This window comes from Tenrec ecaudatus, chromosome 3 (assembly GCF_050624435.1).
Source record: "Tenrec ecaudatus isolate mTenEca1 chromosome 3, mTenEca1.hap1, whole genome shotgun sequence".
Lineage (NCBI taxonomy): Eukaryota > Metazoa > Chordata > Mammalia > Afrosoricida > Tenrecidae > Tenrec > Tenrec ecaudatus.
This window is the reverse complement of record NC_134532.1, coordinates 170,657,561-170,678,549: the sequence shown is the minus strand read 5'-3', so window position 1 is coordinate 170,678,549 and position 20,989 is coordinate 170,657,561. Positions and strand designations below refer to the sequence as shown.

Genomic DNA, 20,989 nt, shown 5'->3' with positions numbered 1-20,989 from the left:
ACAAATCACCATTATCTGAAAATGTAGTAGGTTTATTGGCAGTTTTTCTACAGAGCCACTTGTATGTGCGTGGCTCATAGCTGCAGTTGGGGTCTACTGTGGACCATAAGTTTCTAAACTTTCCAGAAGAAAACGCTACTCAGCAACCCCCTGTAGTCCATCCAGGATAGAGCGTGGGTATCCTCCTTTGCAGTCCCAGACCCCGCAGGGCAGGGTCATTCCAGCGCTAACACTGGTCTGGAGAAAGTGTGTTGTTTTCTGTCATGACGTGTGCACTGAAACAGTTTTAACAGAACCCTTTTCCCCCCAGTAATAGTAGACGCCGCCATGAAAGTGAAGAAGGAGACAGTCACAGAAGACATAAGCACAAAAAGTCAAAAAGAAGCAAAGAAGGAAAGGAAGCGGGTAGCGAGCCTGCCCCCGAGCAGGAGAGCAGCGAAGCGGCCCCCGCGGAGTAGCCGTGCCCCAGGCCTTCTTGTATATTAGCGCTGTAAATCCTGGTATTTTTCTGGATAATGTTAAAGAAATTTGCCTTTAATCTTGTTCTGTTAGTATAAAAAGTTAATTTCTCCCCAAAATAAAAGTGAATTTTTCATGTTCAGTTAAAATTTTTTGTCTCGTAATATTTGAAAAATAAAAAGATAGGAATGACATAATATTCAAGAAAGTGTAATATGAGTGAGTCACTCAGCAGGAAGTGGGGAAAACTATGTTTAGCTCTTTCATGTGAAAAATAGTAAATTATATACAGTATCTTGCTAAAGGCCTGAGCTTTTCCTTGGGCATAATTTTCATGGGGTAATTGAACATTGGTCTCCTTAAAAGGTTGTAAAAGATGACCAGGTTACCTCTAGAGTCTCAAGGTTAAAGCTAGTCTTTATCTTTCTTAGCATCATGAAAGGATTTGTACACCTTTGTATATCACAACTTTTCCATAGGTTTTTCGGTATTTGAAATTTGGGTTTCTGGGTATACCACATGGGGTACTTATATCCAAAATAGCCTATATGGCACTTGGTGATCTTGTGTGAGGTAACGCTTCCTTGTTAGTTCTAACAGACAAATGTACGAACACTGGCCACTGGGAGACAAGTAGGAATTGCCTCGTGGCCCTGCAAAGTGAAACTTATTGGGCCTGCCTCAGCTTGTTGCTAGACCATCACGTGGCATTGGTGATGCAAGCTACAGGGTGAAGAAAAAGTAACTTAAGGCAAGTGCTTTAGTAAATCAGCCCTTATTAAAGCTAAGAAAATGGAAGTTTATAATTCGATAAGCCTCTTGTTTTAAGGCTAACCCTAGGAAATGAATGTCTGTGATCACAACAGTCGACATGGTATTTGAGAGAATGAAGTAGCTACGATCTTTGTAAAAAAATAATGACAGTAGAAATGAGGATCACATACTAAAGACAGTTAGAATTTTTGAAAAATATTTATTCTCCTTGGACATTTCTTAATACACTTTTAAAATCCTCTGACTTTTTAAGTTTTTAAATACCCATCATGTGCCCATTGTAGACCTCAGCATTAATTTAATTGTATGATTTTAATTCACTGGGGCATATAAACCCTGCCAGCGAATTCAGGACGTTTTATTGAATAGAAAAATATAAACATAAAGTTGTGGAGTAACGAAATCCCTGACAATAAAAACGTAGGAGTAGTTTTCATTTTTGAGACCTACTTACATTGAGGTGTAATTGGCTTTCATGAGATCATACTTTTCCTGACATTAATGTTTACATTTTTACAATGTATTCTTTAAATATAAAAATCAACCAGATAAATACTTGGTTTCCACCTAATTATCCTATTTGTGATTTTCTGTTTGTCTATCACGCTGTTGATTCTATAAAAAAGTGCCAGGCCAAGAAACAATGGTGAGAGTAATTCTTCCTTTAAGTTCTTTGAGCATCCTTGCCAAGCAAGCATGTACCATTCCTGATGTGCTTCTGCCGTTGACAGCAAGGAGAATATCACCACATCTGAAAGGGGACAAAACAAGGTATAAGATCTTAGTCCAGAGCTGAGATGAACGCAAGTGTGCTCTGATGGCTCGCGTTTTCGCTGCCTCTGCCCGTTTTAGTGACACTGCTTATCATCAAGGGTCCCCTCTCCCTCCTCACTTAAACTCCTCAACTCCCCCCTACCCACCACCACTCCCTGAGCTGCCATTAGAATGGATGCTGAAAGCATAGAGTAAATGTAATCACTTGGTACTTATTAAAGGTGGAATGCTATGCAGTTGTTTTTAATTTCATTTTACAGAGTAAATAGAAAATAAAACATTTATGGAGTGAGAAGTCTTCCACTTTGAATAGAAGTTATCTCCACTTTTTGCATGTTATCTTTTTTTTTTTCATAGTTTACACACCTGCTTTTAAAGAGGCCAGGCTTTTTGCGTGTATGAAACAAAATATGAACGTGTAGATTGCTTTCTTGTGCAGTACTCATCTTAATTACCTGATTCTGCCATCGTGGTATGCTGGTGTTCCTTCAACAATGGATTTAATAAAGAAAGGTTTGTTCCCACTGTATTCTTCATAACCTCCGACAATGCAGAAGCCTAGACTTCCGGCTGTGTTCCTTCGTAGGACAACATCTTTACAGCTGTACAGGTTTCTGAAGTAGAAGGTAATTGAGGTATATGTACAGTTAAGTTGAACTCTTAATGACTAATTATAATTCCTTTCCCATTTTTTACTGGCTTTTTTTTTTTAAGCATCCTGGGTCTTACTCAGAATTGTGTCACAGCTGGTGACCTTTGTGTTATTTGCTGCCTGGTTTTCATGGTTCAACAGTCATTTAAAAAGAACTCCACCTGTTGTGTATACTGCTGAGAAAGATAAATCCTATTTTTGTTTCCAATAAGACATCATCCCTCAACTTCTACGGCCTAAGCATTGGAGATAAGTAAATCCTCCTTAATAGGTTAACTTCAGGCATATTTTTGAATTTTATATTTTGGTGTAATTTTGAATGAAAACAGATAATTTGAATTAAATAATTTTACCTCAATGTAAAGAATTTAAAATTTAGCCCTAATTGATTTGTGAAGCTTATTTTAACCTCTGAAGAAGAGTCCGTTTATGTCTAGTCTTACATGTTCGCTAGCTTAGAGGAAAGCATGCAGACATCCAGTGACGGAAGTTGTACAGTTCAAGATAAGGACAAGTCATATGGGTGGGGGGTTTGCACAACAGCAAGTTGTCAAAGGGATGGGAGATGAGCAGGCCACCTCGGTCAGAAGAGTCAAGGAGAGACTCAGCTACACTGGAGAACCAGATGGAGGGCGCCTTTTCTTGGAATTCAGTGGATCTGTGTTGGCGGAGGTGCAGGCACAGTGCAGACTCACAGTGAGAATGGAGATGTGTCGGGAGCTGGGGGAACTCAAGTCCCTTGCCCATGCTGTGGGGCATTCTAGTGGAGAAGCTTCTGTGGGCAAATAGAATTTTCATGTTGATACAAATGAAGATATGGCTGTTTGTTTTATAAACTGTACCTTTAATACTCATTAACTGCTTTTTAAAAAAAACAATAAAAAGTCTTGTGAAGTGTTTTTGCTAAGTCATTGTGTTTGTTACCAACCTTGCTAAGCAAATACCATGACTCTGTCCAGGTTACATGACGTTGCTGTCTACCTACTTGCCGTAGAACAAACGGCTCACTTGATGACTGCCTTTAAAATGTAGTTCTAAATGTCAACTCTGTCCCTATCGCTTTCATCCACAGATATGATAACTTTCGGTGACAATGTCATTAAATAGCCCTGCCTGTTTTTCTTCTGAAATACTCATCTGATGAATTTCACATGGAGATCCCACTATGCTTGTTCACTCACTGCTCCTTCACAGAGCAGGTAATTAATCCCCAGACACTAGAGCACTGCACTCTGGGTGGTGGGGTGGTGGTGCGCAACACATCACACTGTGTTCCATTTCAGGGTGAAAGGAGAGCGAGAATAAGGTTTTCACTCAAGGTTACAATCAAATTACCTGCCTTTTACCCGGTCTTGATTTTTAAAAAAGAAATACATATTTGGGTAGATAGAACAGTATTTAAAACTGGTTGTCAGTGTTTCCCGTCCTTTTAACCATTTAAATGCATTTCATTACAATTGAGTATTTCATATGAACAGACTACACTTGCCTATCTAAAGTATCCATATTCCAATATTAAAAGTGTTCAATACAACAGTCACCAAACCAAAACCCAAACTCACTGCCATAGAGTCATTTCGATTTATAGGGATACTAGAGGACAGGTAGAATGTGGCTAATTTCCTACACCTATGTTTGAATAGTACACTTAGCTGCCGCCTAACGCCCATAGGCCACATCTGACTGCATTCGAAGTCCATAGTTTCAGGCTCTATAAAAGTCTAGGACATTAAAAGTTTGAGGTCCATACGATAGTTTGTAATAGTGCTACGTAGTGTGTGTCAAAATACTGCTAGATCATGTTAAAGACATTTAAGTGTTATCTGGGAGTATTAAAGTATTTTTATGCATAGAAAGGTACTTAATATATGAAAGGATTCTGTCTTGTAGAAAATAATCTATTTTTAAAAATCCCATTTTTCCTTTGGAATTTGAAGCCTCTGAACCCCATATGTCCTCTTACAACAAACATTTGTTTATAGAAGAACTTCCCTACACATCTAACTGGAAGATGGGCTTAGGAACAGAATTGAGTCATAATCCAGGACCTGCCTATATGGTGTGGGCACAGAATGCATTGGGCATTACATCCCCTGAGTGATAGTTTTAAAGTCGGAGTCAGTGCTGGAAGGCATACCATATCATCTTTAGTAAGTCCTTCAGAGATAGAGGCTTAAGGTGCATGATATACAACATTATTTTAGAAAAACCAGAAACCATAGTTGGTTTATGGAAAAGCATTCCAAACAACTTGAAAGTAAGACAACTGGTTTTTCTGTTTCATGGTCATGGTGTTCTGCTTTCACTTGGCCATTCTTTGACCCCTGGGGTACTCAATTCCCCAGTGTTTTCTCTCCCTACTGAACCTGGCCACTATTGTTTCCCTGACTTCAGACCACTCATGCTCAGACAGTAGTTGTGTTTGCTGCTCCTGGACTGTGCAAGCTTGTTGCCACTTTAGGGCTTTTGTGTTAACAGATCTGCCCAGAATGTTCAGGCAAGCTTCACATTTCGCATGGCTGCTGTTCCTTACTATGTCACAGATACTGTCATCCCTTCAGAGGCTTTTGTTACCCACCTCTGGTGTGGGAAGATGGGAGGTGGGGATCAGAGTGCAGTGCTTGAAAGGGGGAGTTTGTAGTAGTAATGATCAGTAATGAACTGGATGAGGGTCACCAGGATGGGCAATCCTACAAAGAAGTAAAAGCATGGGAGAAGCTGAAACATGCCCATTGGGTTAATCCACACATGGGTCCTTGGCCATCATTGGAAGAGCAGTTCGTGGCAAGGAAGAGGAGTGAGTATTACTGAGTTGCGCTGTGAATGAGAAAGGCGCTGGACAGAATGAGTGTAGTAACTTTTTAATCGTTTAATCCTTCAAGGATAAAAGCAAGTGTTGAGAGAGCTCACAACTGTTTTAAACCGCTAAAACTTGAGAAACTTAAGAGAGAGGCGAGGCATTGGGGGAAAGGGTTGGGTGGGCAGGCACCAGAGCATCAACTTTAGAGAGGCAGTGGGTCTCTTTCATGATCACAGGTGGGAATGAGGAAAGCTAGGTAGGGTGGGAGATATTAAGGAAGGTATAATTTGGTGAAGTACTGTATGCAGTGATAGGAAAGGACTGAATGCAGTAGATTCTGATAGAGGGATTGGAGGGGTAAGTTGCACGGTGTCCATGAGGCATTGCTAGTGGAGAATATGAGACTAGAAATTACGAGAAACACGAAACTTGGGCAGCATTGAGGACCCACTCTGAGGCGGCGACCATGAATTTAAATGGTGTCAATTATTTACTATCTTTCCACAGTGCCCTGAGACCCAGAGGTAGACTTGGAGAAAATGCCCACACTGGGGATTGTCATTTTGCCAGGCTAACAGTCCAGTGGCAATGGACTAACAAAGTGGGAGAGTAATTTTAGAAATTGGGAAAAAATGTTTCAGTGATGGCTCGGGAGGCCCTTAGAGACCTGGGATGGAAGTTAAGACAGGAGGTTGAACCATGAATAAGGAGGGTTTGGTGACCTGGAAGGGTAGGAGGCTTAATGAACATCTGGCTTTATGTGTTCTGGGAGATGACCACTTTGGGCTGAGCCCATAGAGAATTACTGAAATACATCTCTTAAAATTGGGTCCGTCCTTACTCCCAAGGGCTGTGTTGCCCTCTACTGAGCAATTATCTTTTCTCATCTTGGCTTAGTCTATAACACTGTATTCATTCACTTCCACCAATAAAAAGAACCCACTGCCTGAGTTGATTCTGCCCCTCTCCGTGTAAAACTGACATATGGGGGTTAGGATCCCATCCCATGTTTGAAGGACACAATTTTCAGCCCATACCAATGGCTCTGATGTAGTTGGCTGGATCCGTTCAGTTGCCAAGAGTTCGGCTGGTGCCAACGGATGCTCCAGTTGGCAGCAGAATCAGGGTAGGAGGTACTACAAAACTTTGCAATCAGGAGCACCAGGGAATGGTCAAGAATTGGGGCCATTAATGCAGTATTTTGCCACAGTAGGGGAGGATGAGCAGCTACTGGTTGTTTTGCCCATGTTGAGTGTGAGATACCAGTGGACTATCCAAAGCGCAACAGATATGCCTAGAGTGGCAATTAGCAAAGTTTTTCATGTCAAGTCTCCCATGTCTAACTCTCCTAAAAATTAACTAATGATCTCAAAGAGCATTTGTTCAGAGTCAGGTAAATGATAGCTTATTGTACAGTAATGAGAAAAGTGCCAAAAATGTGTTTTTGTTACTTCACTTAAATAAAAACCGTTATATGCTAACACACACAACACCTCTAGTTAAGTGCCATTGTGTCACCTCCAACGCAGATCAACTCTATGCAGAACAGACAATACACTGCACTCACGGTCCTGCGCCATCCTCACAATTGTGGAAGTGCTCAAAAATGAAATGGAACGCATGAAGATTGATATCCTTAGGCATTATTGAGCTGAAATGGACTGGTATTGACCCTTTTGAATCAGAAAATCATATGGTTTACTATGCCAGGAATAATACAATCAAGAGGAATGGCATGGCATTGTCTGAAAGGATCTTGCTAAATCCCATTATTAAGTATAATACTATCTGATTGGAGTATATCTATCCTCCTTCAAGAAAATTCAATCAATTACAACTATAGTTCAACTTTATGCACTAACCACAAAAGCTAGTGATGAAATTGAAGAATTCCTCCAACAACGTCAGTTAGAAATTGATCAAACATACAGTCAGTCAAGATTCATTGTAAGTTATTAGTGATTGAAATGCAAAGGTTGGAAATAAAGCTGAAGGAATAGTAATTGGGAAATAATGGACTTGGTGATAGAAATGAAACTGGAGATCACATGATAGAATTTTGCAAAACAATTGACTTACAACAAATACCTTTTCTCAACAATACAAAAGGCCATGATAAACATGGACTTTTTCAGATGGAATACACAGACATCCCACATCTGTGGGAAGACATGATGCAGATCAGTAGCTAAAACCAGACCAGGGGCTGACTGAGACAGACCATCAATATGTAAGTTTGAGATCAAACTGAAGAAAATTAAAACATCTTGAGTCTATCCCACCTGAATTTAGAGAACACCTGAAGAAGACTGGATGAGCAGTGGGAGGACATCAAGCCCATCATTCACGAAGAAAGCAAAAGTTCATTAAAAAGACAGGATCAAAAGAGAAAAGCTCAGACGATGTCAGAGAGACTGAAACTTGCTCTTAATCTTAGAGTAGCTAAAGTAAATGGAAGAAGGAAAGAAGTCAGCTGAATAGAAAATTTCAAAGGGCAAATATTGTAACAAAATGTACAAGGACCTTGTGGTAGTTTCAGATACATCATCTGGTGCCAATTTGAGACAATATTTTAAGAGCGAAGGGGCGGACTTTAGCCTCTCAATCAGGTCACTGCTTGATGGCCTCATTTGCTGGTGTTACGGAGATAAATAACTTGCTGGAGGTGGGACACTCAGACTCTGCTTGGTATTCCTGATGACAAGACACATGGAGCTACGCTTACAGCCCTGGAGCTGGAGGAGCCACATGGAGACCCACACCAGCACTTAGATTCTTCCACTGCCACTGGATTCACAAGATTTTCCACCCACTGCACTGGCCTGTGATCTTCCTGGATTCGGCATCACTGCATGTGTGTGTGAGTCTGAAGAGGAATTTCTAGATTGGTATTGGACATACGGGCTAATGTCAGATTTATGGATGATCTGGGCTGGGATGTTTTTTCAATATCCAATTGCTCTTATATATAAAGCTCTTTCTTATACACATATGAGTGGCTCCCTGGATTTGTTTCTCTAGTCAAGCCTGACTAACACAGACCTAGAATGAGAAAACCCAAAGGGGCGAACACACTCAGCATATCTGAAGCTGAAAGAACTCGCACAAATTCAAGTCTCAGGTTGCAATTTTGAAAGAACATCTCAGGGCGGGAAATGCCATTATTTTCTATTTTGGAAGTCTCTTTTTATGTCTCTCCCAATAGAAGACAGCTGGCTTCCCATATGTACTTGCTGCTGTGTTCAATCAATTGCCATATCACCCATCATACAGCCTCTGGAGAACTCCACCATAAGAAAAGGGGAGTGAAAAGGCGAACACCATCTTAATGCTATTACGAAGGCCGATTTGACCCCAGGACCCCCTGCAAGGCACCATCCTGGGAGTACGTAGTTAGCACTTGGCTTCTAACGGAACTAAATGATGGTCCGTGGGATGAAGGTATGGCCACCTTGGAAACCCTACGGGGCAGTTCTGTCCTATAGGGTCACTCTGAGCAGGACCTGTGCATGTAGGTCACCCTGTTCAGGGGTATTACGATAATGAGGTGGGATCAGTATAGGATGTGTCCTAACCAGCTCACCTTTAAGACCTCAAAAGAGCAGATTAGGTATAGAGACGGGAGTGCCACTCCATCTTTTGTTCAAGAGATGGGGTTGTCACTGATGTATCCAGTAGGCCACGGAAACAGAACTTGCAGCAGTTTAGATGGAAGGGGACAGAGACACCAAATGCAAGGAGAGCTGCCTGCCTCCTGGAATGCTACAAGCAGGCACTAGAGGGACATGGTTGCACACACGTGCTGATCTACATGAAAAGGAAGGCACTCCCCAGGGACGATGTAGGCAGCAGAACAGCTGAAGGCAGCCTGGAAGACGACATTGCCTCTATTTCAAGAAACCACCACCAAATTCACTGCTATCATTCTGACTCTTGACTCCACCTGTAGGGAGGATTGCTGGTGGGCATTTCTGTGACGCTAACTCAATGGGAGTAGAAAGCCTCGCCTTTTCCCTGAAGAGACTGGTGCTTTCAGATGCTGACCTTGCAGACTGCAGCCCTCTGCACCACTACACCACCAGGGCTCTGTCAAAGGGTGAAAAAAACAAAACACCAGGAAAATGGCACTACCTAGGGTCAAGGTGGACTTGCGCCAAGCGTGGTGTTTTCAGTGGCCTCATATGCGTGTGTAAGCTGGACATTGAATAAGGAAGACCAAAGAAGAATGGATGCCTTTGAATTGGCCCTGTTGATGGAGACTATGGACTAGACGTCACTTCTTACATTTGCACATGTAAAGTAGGGCTCAAACTTAGCAGTGATTTTGAAGGTGTAGGAGTGGGCCGTGGTTCTGTTGTGCATAGGGTCACTATGAACTAGAAGATACTCAATGGAACCTAACAACAACAAATCACAGTGTAGCCGTGAGTTTTAAATGAATGAAAATGTAAAGGACACACAAAGGTCTTCGAAAGAGGGGGATGGAGTGTAGATCCAAAGCCCATCTGTAGACAACTGGATATCTCCCCCACAGAAGGATTACAAGGAAGGGATGATTCAACCAGGGTGTAATATAGCACCGACAAAATACCACATCATTCCGTTAGTTCCTAAATGCTTCCTCCCCCCTCCCCCCCATGACCCAGTTCTACCTTACAAATCTGGCTGTACCAGAGTAGACACATTGGTACAGATAAGAGCTCTCGACACATGGAATTCAAGACATAAAAACCCTCAGGAACAGTAGTGGGAGTAGTGATATCATGAGGGTAGGGTAGAAGGGGGAATCCATCACAAAGTTGGATATATTAGCCCTCTCCCCCTGAGGGGGACGAATAACAGAAATATGGGTGAAGGGAGACAATGGACAGTGTCACAAAATAATAATAATATATAATGGATCAAGGATTCACGAGGGTGGGAGGGTGGGCAAGGGAGGGGAAATAAGAGGAGCTGATACCAAAGGGTTCAAGTAGAAAGAAATTGTTTTGGAAATGTTGATGGCAAAATATGTACAAGTGTGCTTAATACAACTGAATGATGGATTGTTACAAGATTTGTAATAGTCCCCAATAATTTTTTTTTTAATTGTGTGCCGGCATATTGAAAAGGTTAGCTCAATGTTTCCCAAAGTAGTCAGTACCACCTTCTGGAGGGTGCTAACATGATCCATGAGGATTGCAAAAGCAGATGCCTACACTTTATTTTGGATTATGGCTATAGTACCAAAATGCTTAATTGCCAGGGGTGGGGGTGGGGCGCTGAGTACGGTTTTGTTTCTCTGAAAAGGAGGCAGTTGGCCAATTACGTTTGGGAACCAAGGGCTGAATAGAGAATCGCCTGCTACTGCCATTATTGCTATCACTCCCTCAGTGGATGGCACCTTTCTGTTACAGGGTGAAGATTGTTTGACTACAGAGAAAAATAAAATCCGTGTTATCTGCTTCCCTCAGAATGTTACAGTTTCCAGAGAGGAAAAGGTTAAATTCTTAGACTACAGGAGCAAGGAATTAATGAACATAATGATGGTTTGGGTCCAAATGAGAGTGCGCTGTGAAAGACTTCCAGATGTGGTCTGGAGTGGGGGGCCCCCCAAAGTCAACAACCAATGGAGCAGAAGGTCTTCAGTGTGCTCGGCAGCACCTCCAGTTGAATGGCATCTGGTAACTGGTATGAAAGACACGCAGCCTGGAGCTGCTGCCCAGGTGGTGAACAGCACCTTACTGATCAGGGGGAAGCTCATTGCACATTTGTATTTTCTCTTAGAAGCCACATTCACTGCCTCGGCACTGAGCGGATCTCACAGCCCCTGGTCCAGCGCAGGCACCCAGTGTCCCCTTGCCCGAATGCTGCCTGTTTCCTGTATGCTCTGCCGTATGCTGGACCGCAGCATGATCACAACACATTTCCTCCAGGTCGGCTCAAGCTCTGTATCATTTTTCTTCGCTGATGAAGTTAAAAAGTCGTTGGCTGGGGGTACTATAGGGGAAGTAGATTTGCTTGAGCTCTGTTAAAACGGAAGGGCAAGGTATTTGACCAGGTAGATCTGTTAACTTGGAGAGAACTTCTTCCTGGGAAAATTATTATTAGTCAGTTTAGGCAAATGACACATAAAAGGAGTAAAGACATTTAAGGCAGTGGTGTTTGGTCATTTAGGAAGAAATGGAGTCTCTAGGTCTCTGTTCAGTCAAGATGAAGCGTTGGAGTGGATCCCCATGAAAACAGAAATTGTGCTGTAACTGGACAGTTCTAACCCGGGGAGGGTAGTGGTTACGTACTGGGCTGCAGTCTGCATAGCTGGCAGTTCGAAACCACCAACAGCTCCTCAGGGAAAGACGGAACTTTCTATTCACGGAAACTTTCAGTCTCAGAAACCTCATAGTGTGTTGCTCTGAATAACCATTGACTTGAGGGCAGTGAGCTTGGGGTTTTTTTGAGCCCTAGTAGAAGCAGCCCTAAGTGTAGTAGGTTATAAGTCGTGCTTCCAGCTGCCAGGTCAGCAGTTTGAACCCATCAGCTGCTCCACAGGAGCAAGATGAGGCTTTTCTGCTCTGAGACAGCCTTGGAAAGGCAAAGGGGCAGCTCTGCCCGGTTCCATAGGGTTGCTGATTCAGAATCATCTCAATGGCAGTGAGTGTGGGTTTCGGTTTTGCTTTTTCAGCACCCTGTTGACATAGTGGATTGAGCACTGGGCTGCCAGTCATAAAGGTTGGTGGTTCAAACCCACAGGATGTTGCTCAGGAGAAAGATGAGTTTCTTTCAGTTCAGCTCCTGTGAAGATTTTCGGTCTGAGCGCTCCCTTAAAAATTATCTCACTTACATTTTCTCTAGCTTTGAATATTCGGCTCTCTTTGAGATTGAGGTTTTTATCTGTTTTACTTTGTTATTTTTCTTAGTTTTTTGCTTGTTTGTGGTTTTAAATGGTTCTTCTGTACATGAAATCCAGGATAGGTAAACTATAGAGGCAGTAATTAATCCAGTAATTAATCCTTGGGGGGATGGCAGGGAAGGTTGGGGGCAAATGGGGAGCAAATAACTCTGAGTACAAGAATGAAGAAAAGGTTCTAAAACTGATCATGGTGATAATTGTACAACTCTTGATGTGATTGAACTATTTAATTATATGCCAATAAAACTGCTCAGGGGGAAAAAAGGTGTACAGTCTTAGAAACCCACAAGAGCAGTCTACTCTGCCATACGGATGCTATGAGTTGGGGTCAGGGCAGTGGGTTTGGATCCTGAAGCTACCTGAGCCCGTAATGTAAGCACAGAGCTGAAAATCAAGGACTTTTTTTTTGGAGGGTGGGAGGAAGCATACTTCAAATTTCAGAGCCACAGAGTAAAGACTGTGTTTTCCCTTCTGCTTTTAAAATTTAGTTGCCTCTAAAAAAATAGGACACTTGAAGATAGAAATACAAATTTTATCTTAAATAAAATTAAGAGCCAACCCTGGATGGCAGTGAACCCCAGGGAGAAGACAGAGAATACTCACAGCTAAAGAGCGTGGCCCCAGTCCAGGGAGCCCTGTGGTTCCCAGGAAGCAGCCCACTCCGCTGGGCACACCTGATACGGGCAAGCTGGCTGTTAACAGGGCTTCTCCATGGGCCAGTTTGGCAAGGAAGAAAGGCATGCGTGTTGAACTGTGAGGGAACAGGGATGCACTCTGGAACCACATTCCCTATTAACTCCTCATGAGAGCTGTGGTGGTTCTGTGGTCGAATCTCCCCTTCCGATCAGGAGGCCTTCTCCTGTACAGAGGTATGTTCTCAGACGCCCACTCGGCCAGTTCGACTCTGTCCTATAGAATTGGCATTGGCGTGTTGACATGAGAAAGGTTTATTACCATGAACTTGCCTCTTGTGAAGGTATGAAGGTTTGCAGTTGGAGTTTAATATATTTGTGTAATCCAAAAACTCTAAGCCAAACAAGTAACATAAAGAGTGGTCCCACACTGGTGGGACCTTGGGCTATCTAGCTGAGGCAAATGCCAAACTGATCTGGGTAACAGATCATCAGCTTAGACTCCCTCAGATCAGTGTTACCCTGGGGGTGGGCACTGGAACAATCCCCCCTGTCCCCCCTGAAGCAAACAGACTCATTGCCATCAAGTCGATGCTGACTCATCACTACCTTGTAGGAGAGGACAGAACTCACTGCTGCTGAGACTGTAACTTTTTTCTTGAGTCAAGCTTCAGCCTCATCCTTCTCCTGAGGCGTGACTGGTGATATTGAACAGTCGACCTTGTGATAGCAGCCCGATGAGTCACCACTGTGCCACTGGGGCTCCTGGAACGAACCAGGGAGGCTGCTAAAAGCAGCCTAAGGAGAGACCTAGACTTTATTCTCCATTATGGGTTATAGTACTAAAGCCTGGAGTTGCCAAGGGGACACTGAACTCATGTTTTTTTCTGAAGAGGGGGTGATAGGGGCCCTGTAGCTCAGATGGATCTCTGCTGAACTGGGACACAACATCCCAAACCATTAAGTCAATACTGTAGCAGACCCTATGACAGTATTAGATATGTCCATGCCCCACCCGACCCCCACATAATGGTGCAAGGGATGATCAACCTGTTAAACCCAGTGGTTCTGATGCTTAAAAATTGGTCCGCAGGCACACCTGTCTGTGAGGAATGTACATAACCGCAGTGCTTGTCAAATGCGAATCAATGTGTCCACTACCACGAGCAACAGGTTAAATAAATAGGGTGCATCCACCCAGTAGCACTGGGTAGAGTGGGTTGTCAGAAGCATGAACAAATCTGCCTGGGAAGAGGTATGGTCAATGCTCCTTAGAGGCTTGGGCCTCACGTACTTTGGGCATGTTAGCAGGAGGGACCACGCCGAATGAGAAGGGCCTCATGCTTGGTAACATAGAGAGGAAGAGCATCAGTACGACGGTGGGCACGGCCGCCACGCTGGGCTCACACGCAGCAAAGGCTGCACTAGATCGCCAGTGAATACCACCCTTCCAGCCGTAACTCCTCAGGCGATGAACTTCATTCGGTTAACACTGAAACCACACACTCGGCCTGGGGAGGATTCCTCGTTCATTCTCTGATGAAGGTAGGAAAGTCCCGAAGAATCTGTCCTCTGAATATTTGATGTCCTCAGAAAGCCATTTAGTGGGGCAGTCCCGCCCCCAAATCCTCCCCTAACCCCCCCCCCCCCCCCGTGTGTTGTTGTGAGACGGTGAAATGGTTCTCTGGCAGGCTCTAGTGACATGTCACTAAAATTACGGCTATTGGAGAGATACAAAGCCATTGTCAGGAGCAGGAACATGGGAGAGGCAGAGTCTGAGAAACGCTTCCAGCCAAACCAAAACCAAACTCCCTGCCCTCGAGCCAGCGCTGACTCATAGGGACTAACGGAGAGGGGCCAGCCAGCAGGTCCTCAACCCTCTGTGCAAAGTCAGCATGCTGGGCCGTGAGGGGCTCCCGGCTACCTGACGGATCAGCGAACAAGCCATGGGAGGGACTCATGCTCCACGCGTGGCCCCAGAGTTGCCCTAGCACATCAGGAAGAAGTGGACCTTCCTCTGGCAGGGGCAGGGCTCCGCTGGATTACTGCTCTCTCTCCAGGCCGCGCAGTTTCTGGGTGCACGAAAGCCCCACTCAACGGTTCAAGGCAGATGTGCGCGCTCTTCAGCGGGACCATTTCAGCATCTCTACAGGCAGGTTGCGTTCCTGCCCTAGGATTTCTGACTGCGCATGCCTTTATACACAGGGAGGCCAGAATAATTTCAGATAGTCTGAGAACCAAGCCTGGCGCTCCTTAAGATGCAGGTGCCCTGAATCAGAACACGGCTGGTCTAAGACAGGCAGCCGTTTCCTCCCACGCGCCTCCCTCCGTCCACAGGGGTGCCATGCGAGGACTCACCGCGGTAACTCCAGCCACATGACCCAGGAGGGGACCCAGTCGCCCGGTGGGGGCGTGTTGTGGTTGGGGTCCTCGGCGAGCTGGCTGCTGCAGTCTTCCTGGGTCCCCTGCTCTTTGACTTCCAGCACCCGGAGTACCAGGGAGGACGCCGTGCTTTTCAATAAGGCGACTGCCTCGCTCCGGCTGACCTCTGTGAGCTCAACCCCGTTCACATTTAGCAAAATGTCACCTGGTGGCCAGAGACACAGAAGCAAGTCGTCCTCAGAGAGAGTGCAAGCAGCCACCAGTGACAGTGCGGAGGGACAAGGACAGTGGTGAGGGCCAGTGGCCTGTTCTCCTGTGCTGACCTGAGGCGGAGCCTCCTGTTACCTGACATGGATTCTCCCCCAGAGCGCATGAGATGCAAGGCGTGAAGCACTTTCCATTGTTAGGTTAAGTGCTGGCACTGTGGACTTCACTCACTCACTGCCATTGAGGCAGGGCTGAGTCATAGCGAGCTCCTGCCTATTTCTGAGACGGTAATCATCCACAGGAGTAGAAAACCCAGTCTCTCTCCTGAGGAGCTGCTGGTGGTTTCCAACTGCCGACCGTATGGATGGCAGCCCAACTGGTAACCACGACACCACCAGGGCTCCCATCTATGGGCTAAGGACCTGAATGTTTCCTTATGAATATTCATCCAATCAAAGTCTGTGACATAATTTCTAATGCATCTCATACAGTGGAGTGACTTGTGAATTAGCTGCACTGGGTCAATTCAGTGAAGAACACCTTAGAAAGAGTGGAATTCAAATGCTGCCATGTAATTAAGACAGCCTGCTTGTCACTGCATCCCCGGTAACACGAGCTGCAATTGAGCCAGCCTGGTCTCTTGGTGACTCCATGAGCGTCAGAGTAGAACTGTGCCCCTCACAGATTTTTACTTTCTTGTTCTTACAGAGTAGATCACCCAGCCATTCTTCCAAGGGGCCTCTGAGTGGACTTGAACCGTCCACCTCGTGGTTAGCAGTTGCGCAAGTAAACTGCATCATCCAGGGACTGCATAGCTCTACCCACTTCCTGTTCATTCTTGGGCTGGTTGGAAAGCTCTGGCTGCATTCCCGGGTCCACACTGAGCTCCATTTACTAGGTGAGGGCACCCCCATCTAACAACGGCATTCATGGGGTTCACCGGCACAGCGTGGCCACGTCACTCTTACATTCCCTCGAGAATCTGGGCAACAGTGGCCCTTAGCAAGCTGCCGGTTCCTCCGCCATGCCAGTTCCTGGAATCCTAGTGTCCTTTAAACATCCTACCTGTTCGTATTCTCCCGTCTCTGCTTATGGCTCCTCCGGGCTCCACGCTGATGACGTAGATGGGCAGATCCCACTCCCTGTGCGATGCTCCCCCAGCCACGGTCATGCCAAGGGACTCGCTGGGTTCTTTTCGGACCCTTACCACCTTCTCATGGCAAGTAACAGAATGGTGGAGGGACTGAAAGTACAGACAGAAAAGCAAAACAAACAGGATGGCCTGGTTAGCAAGGGAGGCAGGAAGGAGGACGGGGGCTGGGGTCAGTCTTGCCCCCCACCTCCCACCCTGGCGTCATGGGCGTCAACATACGATCATGGGGTTCTTAGTGGACAGAGAAAGACATAAGCAGAGTCCCACCACTCCCTCCTCTCCAACAGTCCATCTCCCAAATCCTGTTCAGCTGAGTCAGAGGAAGTGTACATTTCCCCAGGGACCAGGAGCACATTCAAGACCACGGGAGAAGTACCCAGCATGTAACGTGGACGACACCGCCACGCACATTTTTCAAACGAGTCACATATTCATGAAAGCAGTGAGTCAAAAGTTCACAAAATCCTTGTCACTCACGAGCATCAGGATTCCCCCCATTATGTTGAAAACAAAAGCAAATTTGTATTAACAATTGAATGTATGCGGGTCACCAGAGTGCACAGAATTCCTCCGAGGGGGGACAGAGCTCCACAGTTACTGTAGTCCCTTGAACAGAACAGGCGACACTGCATGGTTTAAAAACACCGTGAATGAAAAGGTGTGCGTCAGGGCTGTAGCGTTTCGCCCCACTTATTCCATCTGTACCCTTGACACGTCATCCAAGAAGGCGGCCCGTGTGGAAAAGAACGTGCCGTCAGGATTGGAGGAGGGCTCTCCAACAACTCGCCATCTACCAAGGGCGCCACCTTTCCTGCGGAACGAAGAGGCATGAAGGACGTGCTGATGCGCGTCAAAGACTGGGCCTTCAGGATGAGTTGAAACCCAATGGTAAGCAGCAACCACAAATCCTCACCACTGGACCAATGGAAACACATTATGCTAAATGAGAACAAATCGAACTGGTCAAGGATTTCATTTTACTTGAATCCTCGGTTCATGCCCATGGAAGCAGCAGTTAGAAGATGAAACGACATCTTACATTTTGGCAAATGTGCTGCAGAAGGCCTTTAAAAGGCACGGCTCTCACTGTGAGGCCTCAGGTACATCTGGCCCGAGCCATGGCACCTTCATCCACCTCAGATGCCTGTGAAAGCCGGAAAGTGACTGGGGAAGGCCAAAGAACGGATGCCTTCGGAGCACGGTGCTGTCAAAGAAAACCGAATATACCGTGGACTGCCCTGTGAATGAACGGATCTGCCTCAGAAGAAGTACTGCCGGAATGTTCTTCAGATGGAGGGGAGCTTCCTGTGGATCGAGCCCCTGGTAAAGCCCCCCTGACCATGGACCAGGCATGTGACAAGCCTCACTGACATGCAGAGTGCACTGGAGAGTAATATTGTTGCAGAAATAGTTAGGTTACATTCTAGCACCCTATCATTTGATCTTCCTGAGGGTCCATTTAAATTGGCTCTAGTTCTTAACAGTTTTTGCTTTCTTTTTGATTGAGGCTTTTATCTGTTTTACTTTGTTATTTAATAACTTTTTAGTAGGATGAAATCCAGGCTAGGTACATCTATAGAGACAGCAACTGGATTAATGCTTCCTTGGGGATATGGCAGGGGGGATTAGGACAAGAATGAAGAAAGGTTCTAAAACTGATTTCACAACTCTTCTTGATGAGCTTGAAGGACTGAATTGTACGATATGTGAATTATATGCAATAAACGTGTTGGGGGACAAAAAGGAAGTGAGGATGCTGAGTTTGGCTCACTTATTTTGAGCATGTCATCAGGAGGGACCAGTAGAGGGTCAGCAAAAAAGAAGACTCTCAACCAAATGGTCTCAGACAGTGGCCACCGCAATGGCCGCACAGCCACAGACATGAGGATGGTACAGGACTGGGCAGTGCTTCCTTCTCTGGTACAGGGGCGACCGGAAGTGAGAACCAGCCAATGACATCTAACAACAACAGCAGTGCAATGTTAGCTTGGACTAAGCAAGGTGTGCGTTGCTTAGACAAACCTCCAACTGGAGAGATGAAGGCGGTGGTTCTAACAGAACCCACAGAGTGAAGTAAAATTGGGCCAAGTCACCCCATTACGAGAAAGGCTAGAGGGATGAGCTCTGCTTGGACTATGGTATTTTCTGGATTTCAAAACCATTGCCAGGACATTCACACATTGGCTTGTAATATCATCCTCACCACTCTGTAATATCACATGAGCTCCACGTGTTTACATGACTTTCCTGACTCTGCTGGAGATTTGATTTTGTGACTGCTGTACAAACAAGCGAGCTAAACATAACAAAGGAATGAGTATATTAATTTTCTAAAACCAGAAACTGGGCAAGACTTGTTTCAGTTCATAGCCTGCGGAAAACACTATGTAAGCAAAGTGACTCTTGGAAAATGGGTTGGGCTGCTAACCCCAAGGTCAGTAATTTGAAACCATCAGCTGCTCTGTGAGAGAAAGAGGAGGCTTTCTACTCCCATAAAGAGTTAGTCTCGGAACCCACAGGGACACGTCTTCCCTCTTCTACAGGGTCACATCATCCATAGGGTCACGTCTTCCCTCTTCTATAGGGTCACATCTACCCTCTTCTACAGGGTCACATCATCCATGGGGTCACGTCCTCCCTCTTCTATAGGGTCACGTCTACCCTGTTCTACAGAGCAGCTATGAGTCAGAACTGACTTGATGGCGGTGTTTGGTGTTCTGGGTTTGAGGCACGAGGGTTGCACATCCTATGACAATGCAAGAGGGACTGTGAGATCAAGTTTCAGCACTCTTCGGCAACCCACTCACTTTTGCCAGGATGGGGGACAGCTGTCTGTAGACACTAGGACATCCCCTCACAGGAGGGTCACAGGAAGGGATGAGTCAGCCAGGGTGCACTGTTCCTTTGGTTATTCGAGGCTTCCTCACCACCCACCATCGTGACCCCAGTTTGGCCTTTCAGATCTGGCTAGCCCAGAGCAGGTGCCCTGGTACAGATAAAAGCTGACGACACACGGAATCCAGGTCAGATAAACCCCTCAGGAACAGAAACGGGAACAGTGTGCTGTACCCGGAAGATAGGGGGAAGGTTGAGAGAGGAGAGGAAGGGGGAACCGATTGCAATGATCAATGCATAACCCCCTCCCCCCTTCAAGGGGATGAACAATAGAAATGTCGGTGAAGGGAGACAGCATTCAGTGTAAGATATGAAAATAATAATTTATAATCTATAAAGAGGTCACAAGGGGGGGGGAACTGATACCAAGGGCTCAAATAGAAAGTAAATGTTTAGAAAATGATGATGGCAACATATGTACAAATGTGCTTGATACAATTGATGTATGGATTGTTATAAGAGCTGTAAGAGCACCCAATAAAATGACTTTTAAAAAAGTGTGGGCTTTTAGTTTTATAAAATCAGAAAACTCAAAAAAACCTCACTGCCATGGAGTCAATTCCAGCTCATAACAGTACTACAGGGCAGTCAAATGGTGTTCCTTTAGGCGACGGAGCTCAGGTGTGTTCAAGTCTGCAGCCTTCTCAGATAACCAGTGCCCGGCAGGAGCAGGGGACCTGGCCCCAGGTGGGTAGGGCTCACCTTGGGCATGTGGCTCCTCTCTCCCAGCCCTGGGGAGCGGCTGCCGTTGCTGCTCCAGCCTGCTTCTTGGAAGATGTCGGGGCTCTGTGGAACCTGGCGGGACACAATGAGGTGGACGCGCCTCTCGCTGGCCTGGGTGATAAGACACAGGTGTTAGCCCCGTCAGCACGCCGGCCATAGCATGCAGTGCAAAACAGAAAGAGGGGAGCTTGGTTTTACCTTTTCTTCCCAACCAAAACACACACACACAAAGCCCCCCGAAAAACATGGCTTCTAGTAATTTTTATGTCAGTACACATTTTGAAATTTGGCAAGAATGTGGGAAGCATTTCCTCCAGTGTCAGATTATCCAACAAGCAAGGGACGCGGGGGCTTACATGTGCTGACTTATGAATCCATAGTGAGCCACTCCACAGAGTTTTGTCCCAACAAAGTCTCTGCTTCTCGGTCTGGCTGGCATCTGACTCCCTCTCAGCCCCATAACACCTCCTACAGAGTCAAGCTGTTAGGCAGGCTAGAAAATGTCCATTAACGCATGGGCTAGAAAATGTGCAGGGCTAGAAAATGTCCATTAACGCATGCCCAGAGAGCCAAGCCACGGAAACAAAGGAGTGGAGCACTGCACATGCTCAGAGGATCAGGTTTCCCGCTGGTGGGCATAGGTGGGCGC

General features: G+C 45.6%; 2 protein-coding genes across 32 annotated transcripts in view; one reads left to right on the top strand and one right to left on the bottom strand.

The window, feature by feature from the left end:
* Positions 1–3,495, top strand: part of FIP1L1 (factor interacting with PAPOLA and CPSF1) — an 84,816-nt gene extending 81,321 nt beyond the window's left edge. For 8 of the 31 annotated variants that reach the window (XM_075544334.1, XM_075544329.1, XM_075544343.1 and 5 more), the window contains one exon: positions 311–3,492. In XM_075544334.1, coding sequence (XP_075400449.1) covers positions 311–458 — 148 coding nt within the window. In that variant the 3' untranslated portion in view covers positions 459–3,492. Of the gene's footprint in view, positions 1–310 lie in introns of all 31 variants that reach the window. The other 23 variants (XM_075544314.1, XM_075544335.1, XM_075544332.1 and 20 more) reach the window with 9 other exon arrangements.
* LNX1 (ligand of numb-protein X 1) overlaps positions 1,443–20,989 on the bottom strand; it is a 113,897-nt gene continuing 94,350 nt past the window's right edge. Inside the window, exons 6-10 of the mRNA XM_075543582.1 lie at positions 20,320–20,451; positions 16,635–16,812; positions 15,339–15,567; positions 2,463–2,621; positions 1,443–1,984 (exon numbers count right to left, since the gene is read on the bottom strand). Coding sequence (XP_075399697.1) covers positions 1,849–1,984; positions 2,463–2,621; positions 15,339–15,567; positions 16,635–16,812; positions 20,320–20,451 — 834 coding nt within the window. The 3' untranslated portion in view covers positions 1,443–1,848. The remainder of the gene's footprint in view (positions 1,985–2,462; positions 2,622–15,338; positions 15,568–16,634; positions 16,813–20,319; positions 20,452–20,989) is intronic.